At 37.8% G+C, this 27,808-nt stretch overlaps 2 protein-coding genes across 3 annotated transcripts in view; one reads left to right on the top strand and one right to left on the bottom strand.

Moving 5' to 3' along the window:
* Nucleotides 1-8,596, top strand: part of ift74 (intraflagellar transport 74) — a 28,061-nt gene extending 19,465 nt beyond the window's left edge. Inside the window, exons 11-20 of the mRNA XM_059327376.1 lie at nt 488-631; nt 833-873; nt 1,706-1,785; nt 2,611-2,664; nt 3,373-3,470; nt 3,583-3,709; nt 4,707-4,870; nt 7,530-7,655; nt 8,230-8,290; nt 8,424-8,596. Coding sequence (XP_059183359.1) covers nt 488-631; nt 833-873; nt 1,706-1,785; nt 2,611-2,664; nt 3,373-3,470; nt 3,583-3,709; nt 4,707-4,870; nt 7,530-7,655; nt 8,230-8,290; nt 8,424-8,539 — 1,011 coding nt within the window. The 3' untranslated portion in view covers nt 8,540-8,596. The remainder of the gene's footprint in view (nt 1-487; nt 632-832; nt 874-1,705; nt 1,786-2,610; nt 2,665-3,372; nt 3,471-3,582; nt 3,710-4,706; nt 4,871-7,529; nt 7,656-8,229; nt 8,291-8,423) is intronic.
* A 5,879-nt stretch (nt 8,597-14,475) lies between these two features.
* zcchc2 (zinc finger, CCHC domain containing 2) overlaps nt 14,476-27,808 on the bottom strand; it is a 35,075-nt gene continuing 21,742 nt past the window's right edge. For both annotated transcript variants that reach the window (XM_059326508.1, XM_059326507.1), the window contains exons 8-14: nt 26,808-26,868; nt 24,413-24,533; nt 22,674-22,741; nt 22,445-22,521; nt 20,827-20,943; nt 18,740-20,308; nt 14,476-15,690 (exon numbers count right to left, since the gene is read on the bottom strand). In XM_059326508.1, coding sequence (XP_059182491.1) covers nt 15,629-15,690; nt 18,740-20,308; nt 20,827-20,943; nt 22,445-22,521; nt 22,674-22,741; nt 24,413-24,533; nt 26,808-26,868 — 2,075 coding nt within the window. In that variant the 3' untranslated portion in view covers nt 14,476-15,628. The remainder of the gene's footprint in view (nt 15,691-18,739; nt 20,309-20,826; nt 20,944-22,444; nt 22,522-22,673; nt 22,742-24,412; nt 24,534-26,807; nt 26,869-27,808) is intronic.

The following is a 27,808-nucleotide window of genomic DNA, read 5'->3' as shown; positions in this document are numbered from 1 at the left end:
AATGGCGAGACGACCACAATGACCGGTGTCTCGTTAAACCCCATTAGCTTAGCCACTAACAGGGCTAGTTGGTAGATTAGGCTTTTGCCAAATCCTGTTGGAATCAAGGCTAAAACATCCTTTTTTGGGTGGTGATAAAGGAGTGTAAAGCCAAACGTTGTTCTTCTTTTAAAAATAAACTTTGGCTCTAAACTATCTAGAACACTGTCTACAGCTAGATCCAAAGAGAGCTTTGCGTCTGCTGCAGCCATGTTGGATTCGTAAGAAAACTACAAGCTTCCGTCTGTCCAATAGTACGCATCATCGTCTTGCCGTCCCTCCCTCGTGATTGGATACCAAAAGCAGGGCTAAGAATCGGCCATGGACACCATGACTCCTTGCAGTTCGAAACGAAATAGAGCGTGCAAGGCAGCATGGGTATACCCAGGCTACCTGCAGATAGGCTTTCATTATCTCAAGGTTTTAGCTTACCCTCTCCTGTGTGCAGGAGATGTCCCACTCACACATAAAGCAGGAAGTGGTACGGCTTCATGAGACCCTGTCAGCACTGGAGACGAAGCGGGACACCATGGAGGCGGAGCACAAGAGCCTGGGCTCCCCACAGGAGGAGAGAGAGCAGCTATTTAAACAGGTAGAGATCATCAAACCACAGCAAACATGCAGCAACAATGTTTTGTCTAGACATAATAGAAAAAGCAACATTGTTCTTTGACAAAAACGTCTTGATTATATCTTACTTACATTTTGGTGTGGTAAGTTTTAATCAAGATTTTTACATTTCAAGAGTTGCAGCTCGTAAACAAACAATTCAAGCTGCTGGTTTGTTTTGCAGGTGAAGGCGGACAACCAGGAAATTGCCAGCATGGAGAGACAGTAAGAACCTTCCTACCACAACAAAACTCTGTCTGTGTTGTTGGGCGTTTTAAAAAAAAAAATCTATTTAGTTTAATTTTTTACTTTAATTAGAAGGCCAAGCATTAAAAATAACCTGATGGTGGATCTCAGTTCTAATTCTATTAATAACTTGAATGAAGTATATTCCAATATTGGAAGACATTGTAGCATGTAAGTACCCATATATGTACACTACTGGTCAAAAGTTTTAGAACACACCAACTTTTCCAGAATTTAATTGAAAATGATGCAGTTTAATGTCTCAGTGTACTCTGAAATTAATGCACATTTGCAACATTTAAAATTCTTTATTGAGCATGATAGTGTTTTGAAAGTAAAAAAAAGATTCAAAATCACATTTTATGTTGGACTAAAGGACTAAAAGAAGACACAAAATGACCAAAAAAAGACACAAAATGACTTACAAAGACATGAAAAGAATTCAAAAATGGACAAAATAGCCCAAGACTCCATAGAGTTAAGTTGTTAACCCATTTCTTGTTCCCTGAAAAAGGCCTACTTGTATAATTCTGAAATGTACATTATTTTCCAGTTTTTGTTAACCTTACCTTTTTTTATTTACCTCTGGCAGTTCACCACTTACCTTTGTACCCTTTCAAGCTGTTCATTTGACTTGAACTGCAATAAACTTTCAATAAAAAACTGGAAAAATTGGGGTGTTCTAAAACTTTTGACCGGTAGTGTATATATATATTTATGTTTTGCCTCACTCACCCTTTGTCCTTTAGACTAAAAGTTACTTAGTTACATTTTTAGCTCTGTGTAACAGTGTGTGTGTGTTTGTGTTGAGGCTGACAGAGATCAGAGAGCGGACAGGACAAATCACAGAGGACATCCGACAGCTGGAGCAGGACTCAGAGGAAGCACACGGTAACCACTTCTCATTTCTATATCATTATTTTTACTCCCTAATATATTCTTTTGGAAAATGTGCCTCTGAAATTGTTTCTACATCTGTCATCTTATAGTGGGAAAGTTAGAAATCAGGTGGCACACCATAAATTACATCAGAGACTGGGCAGAAACTCAGACCATCCTTTTTATTCACGACTAATCTGCTGATTATTTTCTAAATTAATTGCTTGGTCTTTGGGTAACACTTTACAATAACCATCATTTATAAATGGTAAACAGATAGTTTATTAATGTTCCATCATCATTTGTAAACCGTATATAGGCCATCTAGAATGGTAAATATATATTTTTATTAATGTTTAACTAACTAAATCATTAATAAATGGCTAATAGATGGTATATTAATGTAAGTTTATAGTTACTTTACCATTAACAAACAATTAAATTATAATTAATAGTTTATTAGTAGTTTTGGTTGCACTCATTATAACATTTTTAACACCATATAAAGTATGTTAATGATTTTTAAATGATTCAAATACCTTTTAGAAAATGGTTTAAAACATTTAAAGATTAAATATGTATTGCACCTTGTAAATGGTTAATAATCGGTCTATAAACCATCTATAAACATCACTTAGATGGTTATTGTAAAGTGTTACCGGGCTTTGTTATAGGTTATGATGGTCATTTCCAACCTAATGTATCTCTTTAAAACATCCAACTAATGTTTTGGACAGGCATGCATAGTATTTGACATTACTACCAGATGAAGTTTGCATTTAATAATGATATGATTGCTTGCAAAACTAATAAAAAAATGTTTTATCTGTCTATAAGGGGAGTGTCATCAGAAATACAAAGAGCTGAAGAAGAAAGAAGAAGACATTGACCGTGAGTTGAAGATTCTAACTGATTTGATTAAACCTGAGAACACTCGAGTCATAGTGACAATATCAAAATCACAACATTATTGGCCAGTACCTGATATTAATATAATAATGTGTGCATATGACTATTGAGACAGTACTTTCCTATGTTAAGCATAACTTAGAGATAAATAATAGTATCTGAGAAAGACAGAAATGTTGAAGATACAATAGAAAAACAATATCTAATTCCACTTACAATAAATGTAACTGCACTCTTCACCACCAGGAGTCGCCAAAGTCAGAATATTTGTAATTCCTGCATACAGGAGTTTTAATACACTATATGTCAGGGATGGACAACTGGAGGCCCGGGGGCCGCATACGGCCCGCACCCTCACTCCTCAGTGTAAAAATGCACAAAATTACTTCTTGCAATTAATGTTGGTCTGCTGTTCTTGCACTGAAAAAAAAGAAATCACAGTAAGTGGTTATTTTTTATTTGCTTCAAACCTTTTGTATTCCAATTTATACTGTTATGTTGCATTTGAGCATGAAATATGTTAAGTTACTGCACTATAAACATATTTAAAATTGTAGTTTCATCATATCTGGTTAAGTGCACGGCCCTATATGTGGCCCTGTGGTAGTGAACATGAAAAACTGTGGCCCCCTGGAGGCACCATGTAATATTGATCCATGCATCTAGTAGTAATGACTTCCTTTATTTCAGGGTACGTGGAGTCATATGAGGAGCTCAGGGCTCAGGAGGAGGACAAGATGACACAGAGCGAGGAGAACGTCATCTCCCTCCTGGAACACTGCAGCAGAGTGAGGAGGGAGGGAAGGAATGGAAATATTACAGAAAGTGAGATAAAAGAAAGGTGGAGACTAACGGTGTGTGTGTGTGTGTGTGTGTTTGTGTGTGTGTGTGTGTGTGTAGAACATGTTGCGGCTCCACCGGGTGGATACAGTGACAGCCAGTGAGCTGAGGAACATGCAGGAGGTGCTGGTCAGCAAGGAGACGGAGGTGGTGCAATCAGAGAGTACTGCCAGAGGACTCACAACTGGTTTGTGATACAATACACACACACACACACACACACACACACACACATACACACATTCTTGTACTTTTATCTTTGTGAGGACCCTCATTGGAACAGTGAATTCCCTTACAAGGTTATAATAGTTTTGAATTTTTCATTAGTTTTAGTTTTAATTGGGTTGTGAATTTCTGTTTTCAAATTCAGTTAGTTTTAATTAGTTTTTAGAGTGAGTTTGCTAGTTTTAGTTTAGTATTTATTTTTTTGAAATGCTTTAGTTTTAGTTTAGTTTTTATTAGTTTTAGTGTTAGTTTTAGTTTTTTGTAATGGGGTATTTGTTGGGTGGGAGATTAAAAGAGGTCACAGTAAATTTTGCCTTTATTTCCTTTATCTAATTTATCTTCATTATGTATGAAAAAAGTTGACAAAGATGAAAACGAAGGACATTTTCACTATAATTTTAGTAAGTTTTGTAACCACACAATACAGTTTCAGTTAATTATCATTATCATGTGACCTTTAACCCTTAAAACAAAATCTGAAATCTAGAAAAAAGCCTGTAAAGAAGTGAGGACCCACCGAAATGTCCTCACTTTGCAAAAATGTCCTCACTCTGTTGGTTAAAAACGTGTTCCGGTCTTCACTATGTAGGAAGTACAAGAACACACACACACACACACACACACATTCATAGCATGTTAGGTATATCAAGGAGAGTTATTAAGGGACTATATTCCCTTAATAACTCTCTTTGATATACCTCACAATAGTGATGTGCCAATGAAGCCTCATGAACCATTTTCTTTTTCTTCTGAGCCCACTAGATGGCGCTCTTGGTTTAAAGAAAAAGGCTCAAGCAATGGTAACTGAGTGTGTTTTCAGCCTGTTTTTGAACAGAGAGCGCCATCTAGTGGGCTCAGAAAATAAAAATAATGCTTCACGAAGCTTCATTCGTACATCACTACCTGACATGCTAAACAAGCAAATGCTAACTTGCTCACTGTGACTCTTTACCACCCAGAGTCCCAGCGTCTGCAGCAGGACCTGGAGAAGGTGCAGCAGCTGGAGGGAAAGATCTCAGGTGAGCTCAGCACCCTGCAGGAGCGAGTCGACACCATGGAGTCGGAGCTGGTCACCTACCGAGACCTGGACACCCTGCGGTTCACAGCAGAGGAGAAGAAAAAGGTAACAAGAGTATCAGAAAGTGAAACCATCAGTTCGTTGTATACAGCTGTGTACTACATGTGTGGATCTTGAACCCTTGTGTCTTAAAGGAACACTCCACCGTTTTTTCATATTAAAACATGTTATTCGGTCAAGTAAGACGAGTTGATACAGACCTCTTGCGTCTCAGATTTTTCAGGAGTGATGATATTACTGCGCCGAGTCGAAGTGCTCCCAAGTGCTATTCCGCCATACATTATAGTTCTCCTTTTTATCCGCTTAGAAAAGCGCCACGTTTTATTTTGTGTCGCCATACTTGGTCGTTTAACTACTCGTGTAGCTGTATTTAAATATGGAAAACATGGAGGAGTTTGGTCGCTTCTAACTGTCCATCTGTTTGGATCCTAATGAATGAACTGGGCTAAGCTAAGTGCTAGCCAAGTGGCGCCGCGCGCCAGGGCGATTGAGTGCACGCATTGAGACGCAAGAGGTCTGTATCAACTCGTCTTACTTGACCGAATAACATGTTTTAATATGAAAAAACGGTGGAGTGTTCCTTTAACCCATAAGAACCCAGACCCAGTTATCCTTAAAGGAAAGTTATGGGGGATATACCACCATTTCTGATGTGTTTTCACACTATCCCTAAATGTCAAAGATCTGTGATGTGACATAAACATTACATTGGGCGCCTATAGTATTTATGTTTATAATATTTATGTTTATAATATTTCGTTTTTTTTTTTTTTTTAAACATTTGTTTATTGATTTTTCAGTGACATAACAAAATCAAGAGATGACATTGCGAGAGTCAAAACAGTGTCAAGTGTAACAAGTAAAATAATAATAATAATAATAATAAAAATAATACATAAAATAAATATAAAATAATAAAATAAAATAAAATAAATATTTAAATAAATAAAAATGGAAGCGAACAACAAATACACAGAACAAAACAAAAACACAAATAGGTCACCCACTGCTAAATAAAAGTCTAATAATATGTTCACTTAAGCAGAGATAAATATACAAAATCACACAAGAAAAAAATATTTTGTTTTTTAAAATAAAAAAAAAGACTAGACACAAATTTGCCTTTTTCTCTGCATCTCCACAACATCTATTAAAATTGTGACATTATTAGTTCTGTTTAACAACAAATTATTTTTTTGATTTGTTTTTAAGTAGCATAATAATAATAAATCGATAATAAATAAATACAAATAACCATGTGTCTTTTTGTTTATCAAAATTGTGACTTTAATTTGTTCAGGAAATATGGTCAAAACAAGTTAAATGCAATACAGATCACCCTATTAACAGATTAGAATTGTTAAATGGGTTTAAACTTAGCCTAGTAACAAAAAATAGAAGATTTAACGTGTTTGTTACACGGGCGTCACCATGGGTTCTTATGGGTTAATAGGGACATTTAAAAAAAAAAAAAAAAAATTTTTGCAGGTGTTAATACATTTGTAAGCTCAACCTCATAACGAGTCTATAATAAACAGTTTAGCCAAGATACAGACATTAAAACCACAATTTGTCACCCCACAGCCATTGCAGCATAAAATCTAGCCCTCTGTTATATCAGGCTTCAATCCAACAGCCTGGATCCGAAAACGTTTTTTTACTGTTTCCAACAGATTGAACTCTTTTCTTATAATTGTCCTGTGGAGTAAATCACCATGCAATTAACTGGTTTCCTCTAGGGTTATCGTTTCTGTGTTATGGAGCACTGCGTTGTTTAATGAAATGCATCAAAATAAAAATAAAAATACAGTGCCATTATGAGAGCAAATTAAAGGGTCAAAACTCTGAACTCTATGGATAGGTATTCAGTAGTGATAATCAGGACTGAAGTTAGTTAAAAATTTAACTCAGTGAAAGTGGAGAATAGTTGTGGAAACAAAGAGGCGAATCACTATCACATATTCTGGTGTTGCCCTGTTGTGACCCCATTTTGGTTGAGCGTACATCAAATTCTAGAGACTGTGTTTTCAACAAAAATAACTTTTTGTTTCAATTTGTTATATTTAGTGGATCTAGAGGAACTGGAGTGGAGGAATAAAGATAAATATTTACTTAGAATATTATTGGTGGCCTGTAAGAAATCAATAACAAAGAAATGTCTGAAGAGGGAGGCACCTAGTGCAGATGAATGGATTGATATTGTGTACAGTATCTTTGTAATGGAAAGAATTACTTTCAATTTAAGAACACAAAAAGAGGTATTTATTGAAAATTGGCAAAAATGGATTACATATGTCTCTACCATAAAACCGGATTTCAGGTAATCTCAGATTGGACGATCAGAATACTTTCATTTCTTTGTACCTTTCCCCTTTTTATTTTATTTTATTTATTCATTTATTTTTGGGTGTTTTTCAATCCCCTTTTGTACACTTTTACTTTTTTCTTTGATATTTTCTGTATTTGTCTATAGGTCTTCATGTTGATCGTTTGTTTGTTCATTTCAAAAAACAATAAAAAGTAAAAAAAGAAAGTGGAGAATAGTATTACTTTTTACTTTTATGGCAGTTATTTGACAGACATGTTGTCCTCTAAGGACACCAGAGTACCTTTTTCAAAGGTTTCAAAAGGTTGAAATACTGTTGATGAAGTAAACCCAGAAGTATGTGTTGGTGCTAACCAAATGTCTGCTGATGTGGTGCAGAGACTCCAGGAGGACAGCGTGTCACTGACTCAGCGCCACGAATCATTCAGGCAGCTGCTGGAGGAAATGAACCAGAAATATGAAGCTCTGAAGACCAAACTGCAGGAAAACGAGACTCATTCTCAGGTTAGAGCACAGATATACAGAAGTGTAGCTACTAGTGATTTGTATCTGAACACATACATCACTTAAATTTCAATAAATTGCTGTAGCCAATTGAATTTACAGTTGTAAAATCCCTTCTAACTCTCTAACTTGCTTGAAGAACCATTCTGCTACACAAAGCAGATAGAAAATGCCTATAAAAACCTAAGCAAAGAAATTAAAAAAGGACAGCTATTGACATCTTATTTTTTTTTATTCAAACACACACACCTCACAAAACAAGTAAAGTACTGAAAAAAATTGAAATTAAATTCAGCAATCAAGTAAATTTGCTTTGTTAAAGCCAACTACTGACATCTGGACAAAAAAACAACAAAATATTTTTGGTATAGTAGATAGAGTGGTAGAGTAAAAATAATAATAAATAATAAATCAACAGTTCAGAAGCTAATCATGGCAAGAATGCAAATACACTGCACACTTCACTTAACTGATTTCTGGTTTTTCTTCTGTTTAACAAACAAACTTATATTACTACTTAAGCTAATCTTTTGTGTTTTGTCTGTGTGTGTGTGTGTGTGTGTGTGTGATTTAGCTGGCTAACCTTGAGAGGAAATGGCAACACTCGGAGCAGAACAACTTTGTAATGAAAGAGTGTATCCTTCTGAAATCTGTCATATCTCTTTATGACTTCATGTTTTGTCTTGCTAAAGACAAACTGCTGCCAAAGATAACAGTTCTGTCTGTGTAAAAGTTCCGTCAGTGATCTTTCCTTAACTGCCCCGTCAGTCATCGCCTCGAAATCTCAGGAGAGCGACTACGCTTCAGTCGCAAAGAACGTCTTCCAACAAGTGTCCGAGTACAACAAGAGTCTGATCGAGTCGCTGCAGAACAACAAGAGTTAAACACACATAAAAAAACATGGCAGTCACAGCAGATGACTGTTTTTTATGTGTGTTTATATCAACCTGGTCTCACAGAAATCTGTGAAATAGCCACGGATTCGCTTAACTCAAAATCCATGGAATAGCCACTGAATCACTCAAATTTCCGTGAAATTGACACGGATTTCGCTACAATGCAAGTTAATGACAGTCATATCCCGTGGCTATTGGTTTGTTCCAAGTCACGTGACTTTCAAGGTCCCAGCGGTCAGAACAAAAAACATGGCGGACAGTTCTCTCATTTTTAGTGAAAAATCAATATTTTGACTTAGTTTCTGCATAAAAATGGATTTTGATCACATTTCTAGCGAGAAATATATGTTTTATTTTCTAAATATTCACTCAGTGAATGTAAATAATCACTTTGTATGTTGGAATAGCCACGGGATATGACTGTCATTAACTTGCATTGTAGCGAAATCCGTGTCAGTTTCACGGAAATTTGAGCGATTCCGTGGCTATTCCACGGATTTTGAGTTAAGCGAAATCCGTGGCTATTCCACGGATTTCTGTGAGACCATGTTGGTTTATGTACTGTCACAACATGTTTTAGGTCATAATAACGTGGTCAGCACAGGAAACAGTTTATCACTCAATTGTCTCTTAACAAAGCTTGGATTAAGGATTATGGATTAAACCTAAACCTAAAAAAGTTAAATGTTCAGTTTATCAGTTTGTTATTAAAGAGGCACTATTTTGTCAGACTATAGCCAGTTACTTTTTGTAAAATACCTAAATGTTTTCTACTCAGTTTGTAAGTATGTATCTATTATATTTTGTATTCATGTGTTTAGGAGTTTCTGTGTCGCTACTAGTTTCTTCAATTATCTCTTCTGATTTGAATAAAGAGCTTTTGAATCTCTTGAGCTGATGGAATATTTTATTAATTTATCACCCATATTTTTCACAAATTTTACTGTAAATGATTCCATCATTCTGGCTGCTATTCTTTTTCTTACACTGCCCATTACTGAGGCACTTGTCATAGTGTAGTTTGTCCAAAAATGCCAAACCACGCCATAGTATAGTATGTTTATAATGGTAATAGGAGTGAAGTGACAACGAAGCTTCATGAACCATTTTCTTTATTTTCTGAGCCCGCTAGATGGCGCTCCTTGTTCAAAGGGCTGAAAACACCTTTTTTTTAAGCCAAGACCGCTATCTAGTGGGCTGAGAAAATAAAGAAAATGGTTCATGAAGCTTCGTTGTCACTAGTGATGTACAAATGAAGCTTCATGAACCATTATTTTTATTTTCTGAGCCCACTAGATGGCGCTCTCTGTTCAAAAACAGGCTGAAAGCACACTCAGTTACCATTGCTTGAGCCTTTTTCTTTAAACCAAGAGCGCCATCTATTGGGCTCAGAAGAAAAAGAAGATGGTTCATGAGGCTTCATTGGCACATCACTACATTACAGTACTAACATCAAGGTGATTACAATATACAGTTTAATTATGAACAGTTAAATTCAGCATTTTATTCGACCCAGTAGAAGTAGTATTTATTTGATAGGAATGGTCAGAAAGTTACAAGGTTTCCTTGATTTATCTTAACCCTCTATGGTACGGTGTTGCCCTCAGGCAACATACCCATCTTTAGCCTGTCAAATTTCTACAATGCATGTTTTTCAGTTATGCGATACTTTAAAAAAGAGAGAAGAGTATAGGGAACCACTAGCAATGCTTTAATTTGTCACATGACCTCCAGGCGGCCATATTGAAACCCTGTTTTACAGACTTTTCCAAAGGAAACAGCTTTGCCATTTTGTGCCACAAAAATATCACTCAAAACATAATTTCCTGCCCTTATCTGTCTGGAAAAAAAATATTCCTACTGATAGGTGAGTAAACCTTCATTTTTGATAGTTTCATACACTTAGACTGTTGAAGACATTCAATTCAATGGGTCGTTGGTTCAATGGTACAATGTTGCCTACAGGCAACATTCAGACAAGAAACCGGTTAAAAAAGTTCCTTTTATAATGTTTTTAAATTTAAAATGTTATGTATTGTTCCCTGTTGAAGCTACTGAATCATGTTTATTAAATTAATTATATTAAAATTAATTTTAAAAACGTTTCTTTTTCACTTGTCATGGTACAATGTTGCCTAACCCCAAAAACTTCCAAAAAAAAAAAAAAGAATTATAAAATGTCTTATGTTTATTTAGTCTATTTTTAGACAAAAAAAACACTCACACATTTTTTCCTAACTGGCGTCATAATGCGTACCAGTCTAACTTGAATCTGTGGATGTAGATGTGAAGCACTGTGTTTACTGGCAACATTTTCCAAAGTGTGTTCATGTTTAAACAATCAGGTCAGTGTCTAATCTTAACAAATCACTAAATCATAGGTAAGTCGGGACAAATGCACTTGTCATTTTTATATTTATTGCTTTTAATTACAGGAAAAAAAAAACAGATGAACAAGTTGCATAAAATCCAAATTCCGCTCTAGAAATATATTTGACCTTTCCAGTACATATATATCAAAGAGTACAGTAAACATTACAACTGAGGGTGGCAACAGTGACCCTTTGCAAATTTACAGTACAGCATTTTCAAACCATCAAGGTCACAACTACACTTGGGTTGTTTGGTGCATCCTCAGTATCTACACTGGACTTCCCTCTGGTCCACGTCTGCTCACTGCTTGTGATCACTGGATCCAGAACTCTGCAGGATCTTCTGATCCACTTCAAGTGTCGAATGAAAAGGAAGAACTTTCTGGGAACCAGTTTGGGGATATAAATAATGTTCAAAGTGGAGACTGGAGTCTGATTTAACAGCAGTCCTTCACACATTTACATCAAATACCTCAAAGTCTCCATCACTGACATCTCCTGACTTTAAGCATTCAGGAAAACAAGTGTGTATGCATAGACTTTAATTCAACTAATGCACTGACAGTAGATTGAGCAGAGATAGCAGACAAAACACAAAAACAAGCAGAGCGGCAATAAAGCACTGTAAATGACACACACACACACACACACACAAACTTCCCCCTGACCAGGGACAACACAGCTGGACACAACATTGCTGAGGAAAGCATGAAATACCACATTCATTAGGAGAAAGTAGAATAAAGTGAGAGCGTCGCTGAGAAGAAACGCTAGTGATGTGCCAATGAAGCTTCATTAACTCTTGTTTATTTTGGAGCCCACTAGATGGTGCCCTTAATTTAAAGAAAAAGTCTTAAGCTATGCTAATTGAGTGTGCGTTCAGCCCTTTGTTGCACAGAGAGCGCCATCTAGTGCGCTCAGAAAATAAAGAAAACAGTTAATGAGGCTTCATTGGCACATCACTAAGAAACAACATCCTCCAGGCTGCTGGGAAATGTGATGGTGTGAAATATGATGTGACATATTTCTGCCGTCTTCAGAAGCAAATAATGTACACACACTTCATTATCAACAATGTCATCTGAGTTATTCTGTATTATGAAAACTGTTAACTACTTACACATACTTTCTCATATGGAACCCTAAAGTGTTTAATATTAAACACATACAAAAGTTAGTGTGAAATTAAAAAAAGGAGGAAGAATAAATTGTGTAAAATATAAAAACCATCTCATCATCCTTTCCCTCAAGCTAACAGATGCTGAATAGTTAAATCTGGGACAAAACTTTAGTCCGATAAACCCAAGAAGATTTAATTTCCAGAGACATTTAGCTGGCAAATAAACGTATATACGGCATGTCTAAGAAGAGTATGCAAAGCATTAAAGTTTAAATACAAGTAGAAGTGTGCCAGTGAGGCTTAATGAACCATTTTCTGAGCCCACTAGATGGCGCTGTGTTAAACAACGGGCTGAAAGCACACTGAATTACCATTGCTTTGGCCATCTAGTGGGCTCAGAAAAGAAAGAAAATGGTTCATGAGGCTTCATTGGCACATCACTTAATAGTATTAAGCCAAGAACTAAAGAGAAAGGTCAGAGGGCCGTGACAACACCACTGTCATGAAGTAACATTAATAAATATATTTTGTAATTATCATATAACACATGACAATTAAAATAATGCTGAAATGTTATAGTCATGAGTCGATCTTTAGCTCTTTAGCGAATTTAGCTTCTCAAATTATTTCCCCAACTAGTTTAATTTAGTATTATACCTCAATTATTTAATACACTTTGGGGCTCCACCTTCTCACACACTGTCTCAGATCAATATTTCAAACGTTTCCGACAACACTTTTCAAACAGCATTAAAGAGCTTGTTGCTAGTATAGATTGCTTTGCCAAATGCTCTTCTGTTAGTGTTCAAGTGTTTCTCCACACACACACAGGGATCAGGTATCATTGTCAGGTTTGTTGGACATCTTAGGTGAGTTATTAACAGTTGTGTGGGGGATCAAAAACACAAGATATTTCAGATTAATTCACTCAATTATCAAGCATAGAAAAAGTCAGTTTTTGCCCTCCTCAGTGTCAAAACACTGTGACATTCCAGCTGAGAACTATTTACTCTTAAAGAGACCAAACCAACTGTATTAAAGGAAAAGTTCTGGATTTTTGGACATTAATTTGTATGAAATATTTGCCAATAGTGGATGCAAATCTATTAGCTTGCTGGGAACTGGGGACCTTTCAGTGTAGACGTAGTTTTGTGGAGTAAAAACTTGTAGTTTGGTAAGTTTAGAGCTCAGGAAGTCAGAAAATAGCTTTGCATCCACTAATAACTTTAATATACCAACAGTGTGTCTTTCTTATTTTTCTCTATTGGTTTGTGGATGTATCAGTCTATATACAGGCTTGGTACAGCTTTTTAAGAGCAAAATTCAATAACGTTTCAAGCACTTTCAATATACCTAAACCAAAAATATCCAGACTCTCAAAGCCTTTATTATCACATCTAAATTGTTAATATGCAGTTGCAGCATAGAACGGAACAGAAAAAAAATGCCAATCCAGCTCCGGATTGCTCCACGTCTGGTGTGAACGGCCAGGAGACAACAAACAAATGACAATTAAGTTTGTTTTATTTCAAATAATAAAGGTTTTCATGAGTGATTGTTTAAATAAAACGCAAGATTGTTCTAATTGAGGAAAATGTATAACCTTGGTTCAAATTAAGTATTTTCCAAAATTAGTACACACCCTGTACATAATAGTCAGGCGGCTTAGCTAAATAAAGGGGACACGCTGGACAAAAGCACCAAATTTTTTCCACGTGCTCTCTATCACCATAGGTTTCAATTTTTGGTAGGAGCCACTTCATCAAGATGGCCGATCCGAGATGGCACCCATATGAAGTCTATGAGAACCAATACATCTTCCAAGCCACTCAGAAGGTCAATCTTGGTGTCAAAATCTACATTTTCTGGGTCAAGGAATCATTTAAAGCTGTTGAGAATATCACTAGATGATTATTTGATCAAATAGAAATGTTAATTTTCACCCAGACTGGTAGGCAACTCGCTTCAAGTGCTGCAGCAGGGAATCCTGAGATGAAAATGTTTGGAATCTAATAATTATGTAAATACATGGCCAAAATGAACATATCTATTTGATCATCTAGTGATATTCTCAGTAGCTTTAAATTATTCTTTGACCCAGAAAATGTAGATTTTGACACTAAGATTGACCTTCTAAGTGGCTTAGAAGATATACTGGTTCTCATAGATTTCATATGGCTGCCATCTCCGATCTGCAATCTTGATGAATTGGCTCCTACCAAAAATTGAAACCTATAGTGATAGAGAGCATGTGGAAAAAATTTGGTGCTTTTGTCCAGCGTGTCCCCTTTCTTCCCAAATCTGGTCCTAAACCGCTGGACTATAATGCAAGTGTGTGTTTTTGGTTTGTCATCCTTTCTAGATGAATTTAACAGAATAGTTTGACTCCACCCTCTGCAGAACTGCACCTTGAACACGACAGAAACAACAGCTGAAATTTCTGTACTTTATTCTCCTACATTTAAACAATGTAAGCTTGACAGTCTAAATCCTCTCTAAGACAGCACCCAACAATACCACAGCAGTACAGCTAGATGTCAACATATCTAGCTCATGACCAAACACAACAACTGTTGTTTTTACTCAACTGGGATCAAGTTGGAAAGATTTTCTCTTCAACTATAGAAATACAGTATCTGTAGTTTGATTTAGAACACTGAGATCTCACGCTCTCTAAAATATTAGCCATAAAAAACTGTTTCACACCTGAAATACTACACTAAAACAGTCAAAATGCTGATTAGTCTGCTTTTTCTTGTCGATTTTGGAAAAAAATGAATAAATCCTTAAATCTGCTTGGTTGTAGTGCGGACTGTTTTAGTGCACTTGTGTTCCTGCTTTGCTATAGTGCATTTCACCAAGTAAAACTAGTTTGAAAAACAAAAAAAAAAAAACATTACAAAGCAGCAATTACCTTCCAACCACAACATACATCAAGTGGCAAAATGCATGAGATCCATGCACTTGGATACAGTCAGTTTCCTTAAATGACAAGGTGTACATTCAAAAACCTTACAGCAAAATTAAAATGAAAACAAACATTAAATCCATTTTGCTAACATTATTTTTTGTCATTTTCCATCTTTGAAAACTGCTGTACAATTCCGTCTGCCAATAAAATCCTAAGTGAACAGTAATAATGAGGAAAAAAAGCATAAATACGCCGTTTTAGAAATAAGTGTAGAAGAACTTTTTTTTTCAGCTGAGACTCCGCTGTAATGTAAAAACAAGAAAAAAAAATCCTCAAAATCTCGTCCTAATAATTAAGTAATAAGTTAATTCTTTCCAACCCTCAGTGCAAAAATATCAAAGAGAAACTAAAAGGGAAGGGACCGGGAGTCACGTGGACTGTTGGTGTGCACGAGACAGTGAATCCTCTCCATGGGAACAAGATTTTCTCAGGCACAAGTACTTAGGCTTTGTCCACTGAGCCCTTGGCAGGTCACTTTCTTTTTGAGAATGTTTTTTTTTTTTCTTTCCTGAAGTACACAGAGGCTTCAGTGCACTGCTCACACACAGTGCCTGGGGAAGAACGGACGACCGTCACTGTGGAATCTCCTCTTCGTCCTTTCTTCTTCTTCTTCTTCAGTCTGCATTGTCAAGTGCTTCTGAAATGTGGGAGGCTGCGTACTTTAACCGGAAGCCACCTGTAGAGTCACCACCAACACACAAACACACATACAGAGATGCACCCAAGCACACAAAGGATATACAATCAGTGGACAGGTGAAGAAACAACCGTGAACATTAGTGAAGGTGAGGGAGGGCGTCTTTTATGTATGCGCTCTTTAAAGCCGCCACACTCCTTTGACAGTAATAAACACTTAACATGCTGGGCTCCTCCTGCCTTCAACCATTCATTTGTCAGTGGTATTGTGTGATTTTCGTGAATCTGATCTAAGTTTAACCCATTGAGGCCTGAAACGCCTGTAAAACCTCTGGGCGATTTTAAAATAAGCCCCTAAAACCTGAAGTTTTTCTGGAAATTCAACAGAAGTGTCAACGCTTCTACTAAATAATTGATTTTTCAGCCTCTGTAGCAGATAGAAATGAAATTCAAAAAGTATTTGAGAGGTTATACAAATACTACAAAACGGCGTATCCGCTGTCCAGGCTTCAATGGGTTAAATGACAACGACATGTTTTTGTCAAAGGAGTCTGGTGGCTTTGAAGAGAGCATAGATAAGGTTTCAGTTCCTTGTCAGAAAGTCTGACAGCAAGCTAAAGTGGTGAACATATTCGAAATATAGTGTACACTTAAACTGGTCCTGATTTTTTTTTAGGTGGCTAAAATACATTTTCCTGTGTACCTCTCAGTAGTGATGTGCCAATGAAGCTTCATGAACCATTTTCTGTATTTTCTAAGCCCACTAGGTGGCGCTCTTGGTTTAAAGAAAAAGAATCAAGCGATGGTAATTGAATATGCTTTCAGGTCTTTGATGAACAGAGTGCGCCATCTAGTGGGCTCAGGAAATAAAGAAAAAGGTCCATGAAGCTTCATTGGCCCATCACTACCTCCCAGTACTCCTGCCTGCTTCTCCAAACTGGGGGCGTTTACCCCGCCATCTACTGCAGGTGATATTAAAAAACGCAGACATGTTCACCATAGAACATCTAAGGGGAAGCAGCTCTGTGCAGGTAGCTCATCTTTGTGTAGTTAAAGTGATAGTTCAGATTTTTTGGAGTGTGGTTGTATGATGTACTTACCCACAGTCAATGTATTACCTGCAGTAGATGATGGTCTGCATGTTCCCAGTTTGGAGAACCAGACGCTCCAGGCAGGAAACTAATGAATGTATTGCTGCAGACATGAACTGCAACACAACTTATAATAACCACCTAAACAAAGGTCCACCCTAAAAATGTTATACCTGTTTATGTGTACACTATATTCAGAATATGTGCATCAATTTTTATTGCTAGCCACAGCTATTTCATTTGGCACAACTTTTTCTATACCCTAGAACATCCGTGTTCCTACGCATAAGTGCACAATATGCTTGGCACACTGCTGCAGACCAACTGTTTTGGTCGGAATCCAGTAGCTTTTAGTGAAGCATAGATGCACTACTGCTTAAGAATACGGTTGAGTTCTATGCTTAATAAAAAGTAGTGCCAAATGAAACAGCTGTGGATAGCAAGGAAAATTGGTGGACAAATTGTAAATATAGCATACACATAAATGAACCCAACATTTTAACCCTTTGATGCACAACATATTTACACCCCTTCTAACCCACAACATGGGTAAAAAATGACCCACATTCATTTCCCATGATATTTAATTAATATTTAATGCTTGCTGTGTGTTTCTGTGCTCTCTTTTGATATCAACTTATTTTATGATTGAATATTCCAAGTATTCTTTAAATATCTTGTTTTTGATAACAACAGATCATTATTTACATTTTGCTTCTCATACTTTATGAAGAAAAAAGTTTTTGTATTATTACATAGCTAACAACTTGGCTAAGTAGCTTGCTAAGCTAACTACTTAGCGAAGAAGTTAGCTAAGTATTTAGCTTAGCAAGCTACTTAGCTAAATACTTAGCCAAGAAATTAGATAAGTAGTTAGCTCAGGAAGCTACTTAGCTAACTACTTAACCAAGAAGTTAGCTCAGTAGTTAGCTTAGCAAGCTACTTAGCTAACTTCTTAGCCAAGAAATTAGCTACTTAGCTAAAAAATGGATATGGGTCACTTTTGACCCATGTTGTGCATTAGAAGGGTAGTGACACAAAAGGGGATTTTATTCAAAAATGAATAAAGGAAAACATAAAATTAGGATGTATGATGTTCAAAAACAAAGGAAAACCTGGAATATTGAATGATGAAAATAATTTATTGCAAAGATATAGAACATTAAAACTATGTCGGGTCACTTTAGACCCATGTTGTGCATCAAAGGGTTAAGGGTGGGCCTTTGTTTAGGTGGTTAAAATATGTTTCTGCAGCAATACATTCATTAGTTTCCTGCCTAGAGCATGTCTAGTTCTCCAAACTGGGAACATGCAGACCATCATCTACCACAGGTAATACACTGACTGGGTAAGTACCTCATACAAAACCAGTTTAAAAAAAAAAAAATCAAAACTATCCAGCAACTGTCTGCAAAGTTAACACATGTGCCACCACAGCATGCAACAAGGGAAAACTCCGGCAGCCTTTTTCTTTTGAAAAGTATGTTAAAATACACACACAAAACTGTAGGTGGCACAAGTGTTTCCTTATTCCTCCATTACATCTGCAGATCTTCTCTGGGTTGATGCACTCTGTCAGCTTAAACTGCAAATGATGTTACAAAAACCAAACTGCTCTCCCTTGTTGGAATTCTGCAGCCTGTTAATTGTGAATGAGTGAGCTTTAGGTCAACAAAAGCATTCATGATCTACCTGCTAAAACATAATAAAACTGTGGTCACACACAAACACCTATTGCTTTTTGTTTTTAGTGTGGTTCGGTCTGCGTAACTACATGTGAACCAGAGGCTGGCCCCGACATGCTGTCATCAGATAATCAATCACAGTGGGACTTATTGGTGGAGATGGATTGAATTGATGATTTTATGACAATTGTTGTCACTTTATGCCACATTTGATCTCCTCTGGCTCTTATTACAGGTAAGAACACTTGGACTCCTACCACTAAGGAAAACTAAGGACTCCTCTGTTTCTCCCTTTTCCGTGTCACTACACTACCTTGCTGTGTAGAGTCTATGGAGGGTTGGTTGCAGTCCTGAGCATAGTGGCCAGTCACACCACAGTTATAACAGGACACATTGCCGCTCTTCTTATTGACTCCGCCTCCCCCCAGTGCAGCGGCGGGCAGCATCCCCAGGGGGTTTGGGTACACGTGCTGGTAGACTCGCTGGCAGAACGATGCTGCTGGTGCCATCTGCTGCTGCTGGAGGTTGTAGTTTGCAGGGTGGGTGCACAGCATGGGAGACGGCATGTCTGCGTGGCTGTGAGAGTGACTGTGGAGGGGGCCGTACGGGGACGGGAAGAAGGGTGGCATGGTGGCGGCGCCGTTGGCCTGGTGGGGGGGCTGGGCCTGGGTCAGGTAACTGTTACTGCACAGGCTGGTGAGCTGGAAGAGAGGCGGAGGAACGCTGAACACCTGCCGTGCTGCTGCTGCCATCTGGTGGGAGAAGAACAAGGGTGCGGTGGGAGCAGCGCTGACACTGTTGTTGTTGCTGACGCTGCCTCGGCCGCCACAGTTGTTGTGGCAACCGCAGGTCCCGCAGCCCATCGCTTGCTGCTGCTGCTGCTGCTGTTGTGCTTGTTGTTGCGGTGGTGTTGGCTGCTGGGGGGGCAACTGTTGCTGCTGGGTTTGCTGAAGATTAATAGTGTTGCCAGGTGCACTTCCACAGGAAGCGCTGCTGTTGCTGTAGGACGTACAGTCGCTGTGTGCCGTGCTGTGAGTAAGGGCGGGGCTGGGGCTGGGGGCGGGGCCAGGGGTGTGGGTGGGCACGGCTGGAGGAACAGCTGCTTGGACATGTCCTGGTGACGGGGCTATTCCAGTGGCTGCAGGTGCTCCCAAGGGAGGCATGACGGAGGTGGGCCCCGGGGGCAGGGTGTAGGGAGAAGGCAGGCCAGACGGTAAGGTTAAGCCGGGATGCTTGGCAATTGAAGTCTCCACATGTGGCAGAGAGGGGGCCAGGCCTGAGCTGACGGCCGCCAGGTCCTGGCAGGGCAGAGACTGCTGAAGTGGAGAGGAGTAGGATGTGGGGCCAGGAGACATGACACTGATGGCTCCTACAGGAGCCTGGTGTGGAGCCTGTGGAGCAGCGGGATTAGAACCGCTCCCTGGAGCTCCGTCAGCGCCACCTTGGCTGCGGGACATAGCCGTTTTGAACCTTAGAACTTGAGGCTGCACAGCAGGATTTCCTGAAGCGTGGAGGCCGATAGGTGAAATCCCAAACGTCGGGAGCATGTCCCTCTTCTCTGGATCTCCAACGATTCCAGGGCCCGGGACACCTGGAGGCACTAGGGGCATCTGCATTATCAGCGTCCCAGACGAGTGTTTCCCATCGGGGACGATGGGAAGGCTGGGGGGAGGGACCAGTGGAAGTGGAGAGTCAGCAGAGCCGTTAGGGAGCAGGAAGGGATGAGGACGCATGAAGGAGAGAGGATGGAAGTCTGTGCTGGTCTCTGGGAGCTGCTCCGTCTGAGCTGGGTGGGCAGAGGAGGCCTCCCCCACTACAGGATCCACCTGGTGGGTGAAGAACATGTCTGGGCCTGGACCTTCATCAGAGTGGCTGTCTGTGTCTAACAGAGGAACAAGACTAGGTCAGCACAGGTAAAGTCCCTGAAACACCAACATTTTGACGATAATAGCACGTAGCATACTACAGGTTTTTGCTACATCAAATTTTTATTTTCATGAGGATATTGCCTTCTATTAACTATGAAAACAAGACAAAAGAGATAAAACAATTATTGTGCATTTTAGATATTTTTTTATTTAATTATATGCTATAATTAGTTTACCAAAATACACAATATATTTTAGGAATTTGCAGTAGGTTGTGGCAGTGCACTAAAACATTGTAATTTATTAGAATATCAGTTGAATTATATTGAAAGTTCAAGACAATCCACTGTTAAAAGATGTTTTTTAGAGTCCAATAAATGCATGACGTTTCCAAAGTCAATATTTCCAAAATAATCACGATTTCTCGATAATCGAGCAGCCCTAACTCTTATTACAAAAAACACTTGTTACAAAAACTTTCATTCCACTAGAGTACTTTGTACATAGTGTGTGTGTGTGTGTGTGTGTGTACCTTTGTTATTGTCGTCCTCACTGTCCAGGCTCCCTGGTCCTCGGTGTTGAGGGCTTGATGGAGAGCTGTAGCTTTCTGATGAGGTTTCTTCAAAGGTATCTGGACCAGAACCTCCATCTGCAACAACATCTGTGTGTTAAACAGCAGAGAAGCCACCAAACACCAGAGCACAGAGCACAGAGCACTCACTTCATGTAGAATGTTTAAATACGCAGATTTCACTGAGGTTTAGTAACTGTTGTGTAAAGCAGTATGGAGCTGTGTGGAACAACAGATAGAGCTCTAGAAAATCCTGCATTTATTTATTTTTTAATTTTGTCAAATTGCACCATTAAATGGATGTATAGACAACTATCCCTGGATTACTTTGATACAAAGTAGAAGGACATCAGAGATAATGATGTCCTCAGTAAGTGTATAAAAATACATGCATACGTTTGTATGTTCAGAAAGGCCAAAATACACAGGACACAGACACAATGTCCCACATCAGCAGGGAACTGTGTGCATTTTGAGTATTGCCAAGTAAGTGACAATGCAACAACAGTGTTTTAACTACAAGATCATGCACACATATTGATTTGATTATTTATTTTTTATGTGAAATGTAAAAACACCTTCATGGTTGCTCTGCTGCATCGTTATTGCCTCTGGGTGAAGACAGGAGTTTATTTAACTTTTTGTTTTTACACAGATCATACTCATTTTTACACAGTTCTGCGTAGAAACAGAGATGAGTGTGTGTGGCTTCTGTGGTCAGTGAAGCAACTGCAGTTAAAACTTAATGTTACAGGCTGGGGTAGACTTGTAGCGGCTTGTCTGGGTCCCATACAGTCTGCTCTCCTGCCTCACAGTTTAAAAACCTCCTGTGATCTGTGGTAATAAAATATATCTAATAGAAAGATCCATTTACATATTGTAAGTAGGTGAGATAAAAGGGAGCAATTTAAGCTTAAATTGTTATTTCCAGTCAGTAACAGGCTCTTTAGGGATCACTTAATGGGTATATCAGGGTTTTCTTATCTCCATGTAGAAATTAAGTAATGTGACATTATTAACTGCGAGGGAGGATTCAACCAGTACAGACTCAGTCTTTAGCTTTGTAATTTTAATGCTGATGATTTCTACCATCATGTAGTCAGTGACTTCGTTTGCTTCTTGGAGGCAGAATCACATGAATTTTGATTTAGAAGTTTTGAGCATGATGCAGAGGATTCATTCAGACAGTAGTAGCAGAGACTCAGCCAGGAGGATGAAATTTTAATTATATATCCCGATCTCGATGAAACCCCACGTTTTGATATATAATTTGTCCTGCAACTCTTCAAGTTGTAGGACTAGTAGCGGGATGAAATTGCGTCCGGAAGAGGAAGAAAAAAAATCTCCTTCGCCCCGAGGCCCTAATAAAGGCAAAATGTAATATGACCTCTTTGAATCTCACACCCAACACATAGCCCATTACAAAAAAGCTAAAACTAATAAAAACTAAACTAAAACTAGCAAACTCACTCTAAAAACGAATTAAAACTAACTGAATTTGAAATAAAAAATTCACAACGAAATTAAAAGTAAAACTAATGAAAAATCCAAAACTATTAGAACCTTGCCAGGCACTCACCTTTCCTCTTAGGTGACAGCGCTGCTACCAACCTACCGTTGGCGACGAAGCCGGCCCCCTTCCCCGTCCCCTTGTCCCTACACAGCAGGAATGGGACACAAGGAAACATGTTGACAGAGAAACACAGTGACAGAGAATACAAATGTGGTGTGTAATGAGTCGTGTCAGTGGTAGATTATAGACTCTTTTTATATAGTTTTTTAAATATTTTATTCTATTTGTGACCTACCTGTCTGTGGGCAGGCCCCGGCTCTTTGTTTTAGTGACTGGGTGGCTCCTCTTGTCAGTGTCCTGGTGCTGTGAGGAGGACAGTGAGTCAGTATTAGGGTTGTAAAAGTATCGATACTCAAAAAAGTATCGATACTAAAACGTATCCGGATACGATACAAATTTTCTAAAGTATCCATATAAAGGCTGACGTCACGTTAATGATTAGAAACAACGTAAATAAATAAATCAGGCACGTAGCATGCCCATATTGCGGTAATTGACACATTGTCAGTATACATAAGCATAGAGTTAATATGTTTACATAAATGTTGGTGACTGAAAAGTGTTATTTTCTCTCTTGAAGACCCAGAATGAAGCAGAGAAAAGTCGACCTGCAACCAAACAGCAACACACACACACAAAAATATTGTTCTAATTAGGGCCTCGGGGCAATCGCACCGAGCACTGGTCCCATGCAGCAATAGCTGTGCTCGGGGCACAGAGAGTCATTTGCAATATAGGAAGCCTCTATTGTGACGGAGAGAGAGTGAGAGTGGGGGGTGGTGTGTGTGTGTGTGTGTGTGTGTGTGTGTGTGGGGGGGGGGTGCTTTGTCAGCTGCCTTGCTCGCACTCACACATACACGTAGTCTTGACCTATATCAGTGAGATTAGTGGTGAGTGAGTACTCCCATTCACGTGGCAGTGTGTGACACATCCAACCCACAGTCTGCTGTCTCAGTACGACTGAAGAATGTTCCTGCAGGCCTTCATGTCACTTCAACCTGGAATGATTAACTAGAGTTTCGCAGAATTGTCCTTAACTGTGCTGTTGAGCTTTACAGTTGAGTTAATCATTAGTCCAACACTCTGCTGCTGTTACATGACAGAAAGGAAAACAAAACTTCTTGACCCACTTCGGCCTTCAGTAAATATTTTACAGGGATTTGAGAATAGATTTATATACACTACCGGTCAAAAGTTTTAGAACACCCCAATTTTTCCAGTTTTTTATTGAAATTCAAGCAGTTCAAGTCAAATGAACAGCTTGAAAGGGTACAAAGGTAAGTGGTGAACTGCCAGAGGTAAATAAAAAAAGGTAAGCTTAACCAAAACTGAAAAATAATGTACATTTCAGAATTATATAAGTAGGCCTTTTTCAGGGAACAAGAAATGGGTTAACAACTTAACTCTATGGAGTCTTGGGCTATTTTGTCCATTTTTGAATTCTTTTCATGTCTTTGTAAGTCATTTTGTGTCTTTTTTTGGTCAATTTGTGTCTTTTTTTAGTCATTTTGTGTCTTTTGGTGTCTTTTTTTGGTCATTTTGTGTCTTTTTTTAGTCATTTTGTGTCTTTTTTTGGTCATTTTGTTTATTTTTTTAGTCATTTTGTGTCTTTTGGTGTCTTTTTTTGTCATTTTGTGTCTTTTTTTAGTCCTTTAGTCCAACATAAAATGTGATTTTGAATCTTTTTTTTACTTTCAAAACACTATCATGCTCAATAAAGAATTTTAAATGTTGCAAATGTGCATTCATTTCAGAGTACACTGAGACATTAAACTGCATCATTTTCAATTAAATTCTGGAAAAGTTGGTGTGTTCTAAAACTTTTGACCAGTAGTGTAGATAGATTTTTATTATGACAAGAATATCTGTACAGTGAGTGTAAATGTTAAATTGGTAATAAATGGTAATGGTCAGCCATGGATTTCAGCAGAATGTAGTGCAGGTAAAGAGAAGTCAGCAGCTCTCAGCCTTTACCTGCTCAGCCTCCTGACTGCTCCTCAGTGAGCAGCTCTTCCTCCTCTCTGCTGGACCGTTGAGCTCTGCAGAGTGGCTGCTCCTCCGACTCTCCCCCTGGGAGCCCTTGGCACTAGAGAGACTGGTGGAGAGTAGAGGAACATAGTCCAAGTGTTACTCAAAACACATCGGTTTAAATCTGCTTATTCCCTCTGATGACAATTACCCTGTCCAATCTAATCTATTGTATTGTATTGTATTGTTATTAATTCTGTGTTTTTTATTGCTGTATCTTTTCTATCTTTTTTGTACGGTGTCCTTGAGTGCCAAGAAAGGCGCCTCCAAATAAAATGTATTATTATTATTATTATTATTCTTTTATAGGGAACTTCAGGAGTTTTTTCCTATTTCCTTATGTTTTATGTCTGTTATACATCTCCGGGTAACACTTTACAATAGCCATCTAAGTGACGTTTATAGACGGTTTATAAACTAATTATTAACCATTTACAAAGTGCTATATATATTTAATGTTTAAATGTTTTCAACCAATTTCTTAAAAGGTATATGAATCATTTCGAAATCATTAACAAACTTAATATAGTGTTAAAAATGTTATAATAAGTGCAACTAAAACTATTATTAAAATGTAACTGTTTGTTAATGGTAAAGTAACTATAAACTTACATTAATATACCATCTATTTGCCATTTATAAATGATATAGTTAGTTAAACATCAATTATGTATTTACCATTCTAAATGGCCTATATATGGTTTATAAATGATGATTTAACATTAATAAACTATCTGTTTACCATTTATAAATGATGGTTATTGTAATGTGTTACCCATATCCGCCTTTCCAGAAACGCTAGTGCCAACTTCAAGCACAATAATAAAAATGGACGACATCGTCTCTTTACAAATGTTGCTCCTGGCTTTGCAAGCCTACATTGGCATCCAAACACAACTGGTAAAACACATGGTCACAAGTCTAACACAAGTAACTAGCTACCTAAAACAGACTACCTGTTATCGACTACACTGCAGTTAAACAAATAAAATAAAATAAATTAAACACGTTTTAGTTGGTCTTGTTGGTCATGATAATCCCGCCCCAAGCCCCAGATGGTTTGTGGTCGAAACGTGAAGAAGTGGTTAGAGGTTAGGCACTGGCTCCCATGTACAGTACAGGCCAAAAGTTTGGACACGCCTTCTCATTCAATGCGTTTCCTTTATTTTCATGACTATTGACATTGTAAATTCATCAAAACTATTAATGAACACATGTGGAATTATGTACTTAACAAAAAAGTGTGAAATAACTGAAAACATGTCTTATATTCTAGTAAGCAAAGGGTGGCTACTTTGAGGAATCTAAAATACAAGACATGTTTTCAGTTATTTCACACTTTTTTGTTAAGTACATCATTCCATATGTGTTCATTCATAGTTTTGATGCCTTCAGTGAGAATCTACAATGTAAATAGTCATGAAAATAAAGAAAACGCATTGAATGAGAAGGTGTGTGTCCAAACTTTTGGCCTGTACTGTATATGTACACCTTAAAATTCACCATGACAGTGGTTTTCTGAAAAGCATCGACAGCTAGAAAGACGCTGCCTATTGATTCAAACCATCGTCAATTAAATCGACCATCATGCACTAACTCAGATTGTCATTATAAGAGTCTGACAACATTGAAAAGATAGAGAAGTGTCCTTCTGAAATCTCAGTGATTTGTTGCTGGAAATGTGAGTGGGAGTTTGAGAGCTTAGTTTAGCTTAGCTTAGCTTAGCTTAGCTTCCAACAACATGTTGAGCAAAAGAGAGAGCTGCTGCAGACAGAGGGCTAATGTTACTGGCTTATGTTTATTGTATTGACCTGCATCAGTACACACGAAAGCACGGCAGGATGAGGGCAAAAACAATCAATAAACCAGTAGTAGGTACAACATACCAACTGATTTATGACTGATTATAACATAACTATAAAGATTAATCACCCCAGATTACAATGCACATTGTTTCGCAGCTGGTGGTTGAAGCGCTATCACTTAATACAGGCCCCAATTTCAACCATAGCTGTCTCCATTTGTCACTTCAACACAAAAACATTGGAAAAAATAATTCCACTTCAAGTGCGTTTCAGATCATAAAAAGGCCATAAAAATGCAGTCTCAGCACTTTCACTATTTCTAAACTTATTTTTTCACTCTTCATGCTCTAATCAAAATGTTTAATGCATACATATATACAAATCTATGCAACAAGTCCTGTTAGGAACCATAGTAAATATCTTTCCCTAGATCGTTTTCTATAGTAGAACACAGTAATATCACAATATTATCGGCTTAAGTGATGTTCTTCTCTGAACATGAAGAGGAAAACATTTGTGATCAGACAGTCACTTACCCCTGACATGGACTCTTGGCCCCGTGCTTTTTCTTGTGTCCCTGAGCATACGACTCTAAATCTGGAAGAAAAATCAACAAATCACCATTACACCGACTGTTAGATGTGATGTCAATGCATTTTTAGATGATTTCTCACAGTGATAAGGAAAAACTATCAGGGAATCACGTTTTAATAAACGATGATGCATTAGAAAAAACAGAATATATAAACAAATACAAAAAACAAGTAGCTTTCTAGAAAGAAAAGTGCTATTGCTACACCATTTCTAGAGCCAAGAGCCCAATGAAGAGAGATTCTTAAGTATGGTAAAAGCAGCTATTCAAAACACTGATGCACTGGTGTTGTATATTTTAATACAATATAAATATAGATTCAATTGAACTACAAAAAATGCAACACATTGTTAAGTCAAATATGTGGTCTTAAAGGAGACATAAACAGGTAAATACATATCTAGTAGAAAAGAACAACTCCAATTTTACTAAGTCTTTTGCCATCAGCTTGGTGTCAATTTATTGTTATAGCTGCTGTTAGCACATTTTTGCATGTAAAGTATTGCTGAAACAATTTATAACCTGACACTAGTACAAAGCATTACATATACAGGAAATACTGAGTGATGATTAACCCTCTGGGACTACTTTGGACATTTTCAGCCATATTTGTCATTTTTCACTTTTGTTTTGGCAATCATTTTGGCTGTGATGCTGCAGATGGCATGATTTTTGGAAGGTTTTTTTTCTTGATATATTTTGAAATTCAAATTTTTTTTTTTTTATAATGGGTCTATGATACACTGTGTACAAATGTACTACCTTTCATACCCTTCGGGCTGAAAATGTCCACCGCCAAAAAAAATTCTAAAAAAACTTTACAGATTAATATTTTTTTCTATTTTTTTGTGCATAAACATCTGAAACAACTTCGGTCCTGCTCAAAACAACCAAACATTCAAAGATTTTGTTGATTTTAACCCTTTAAATTGCAGTTTGATTACA

Source organism: Centropristis striata, chromosome 23 (genome assembly GCF_030273125.1).
Source record: "Centropristis striata isolate RG_2023a ecotype Rhode Island chromosome 23, C.striata_1.0, whole genome shotgun sequence".
Lineage (NCBI taxonomy): Eukaryota > Metazoa > Chordata > Actinopteri > Perciformes > Serranidae > Centropristis > Centropristis striata.
This window is presented reverse-complemented; position numbering and strand designations above follow the sequence as displayed.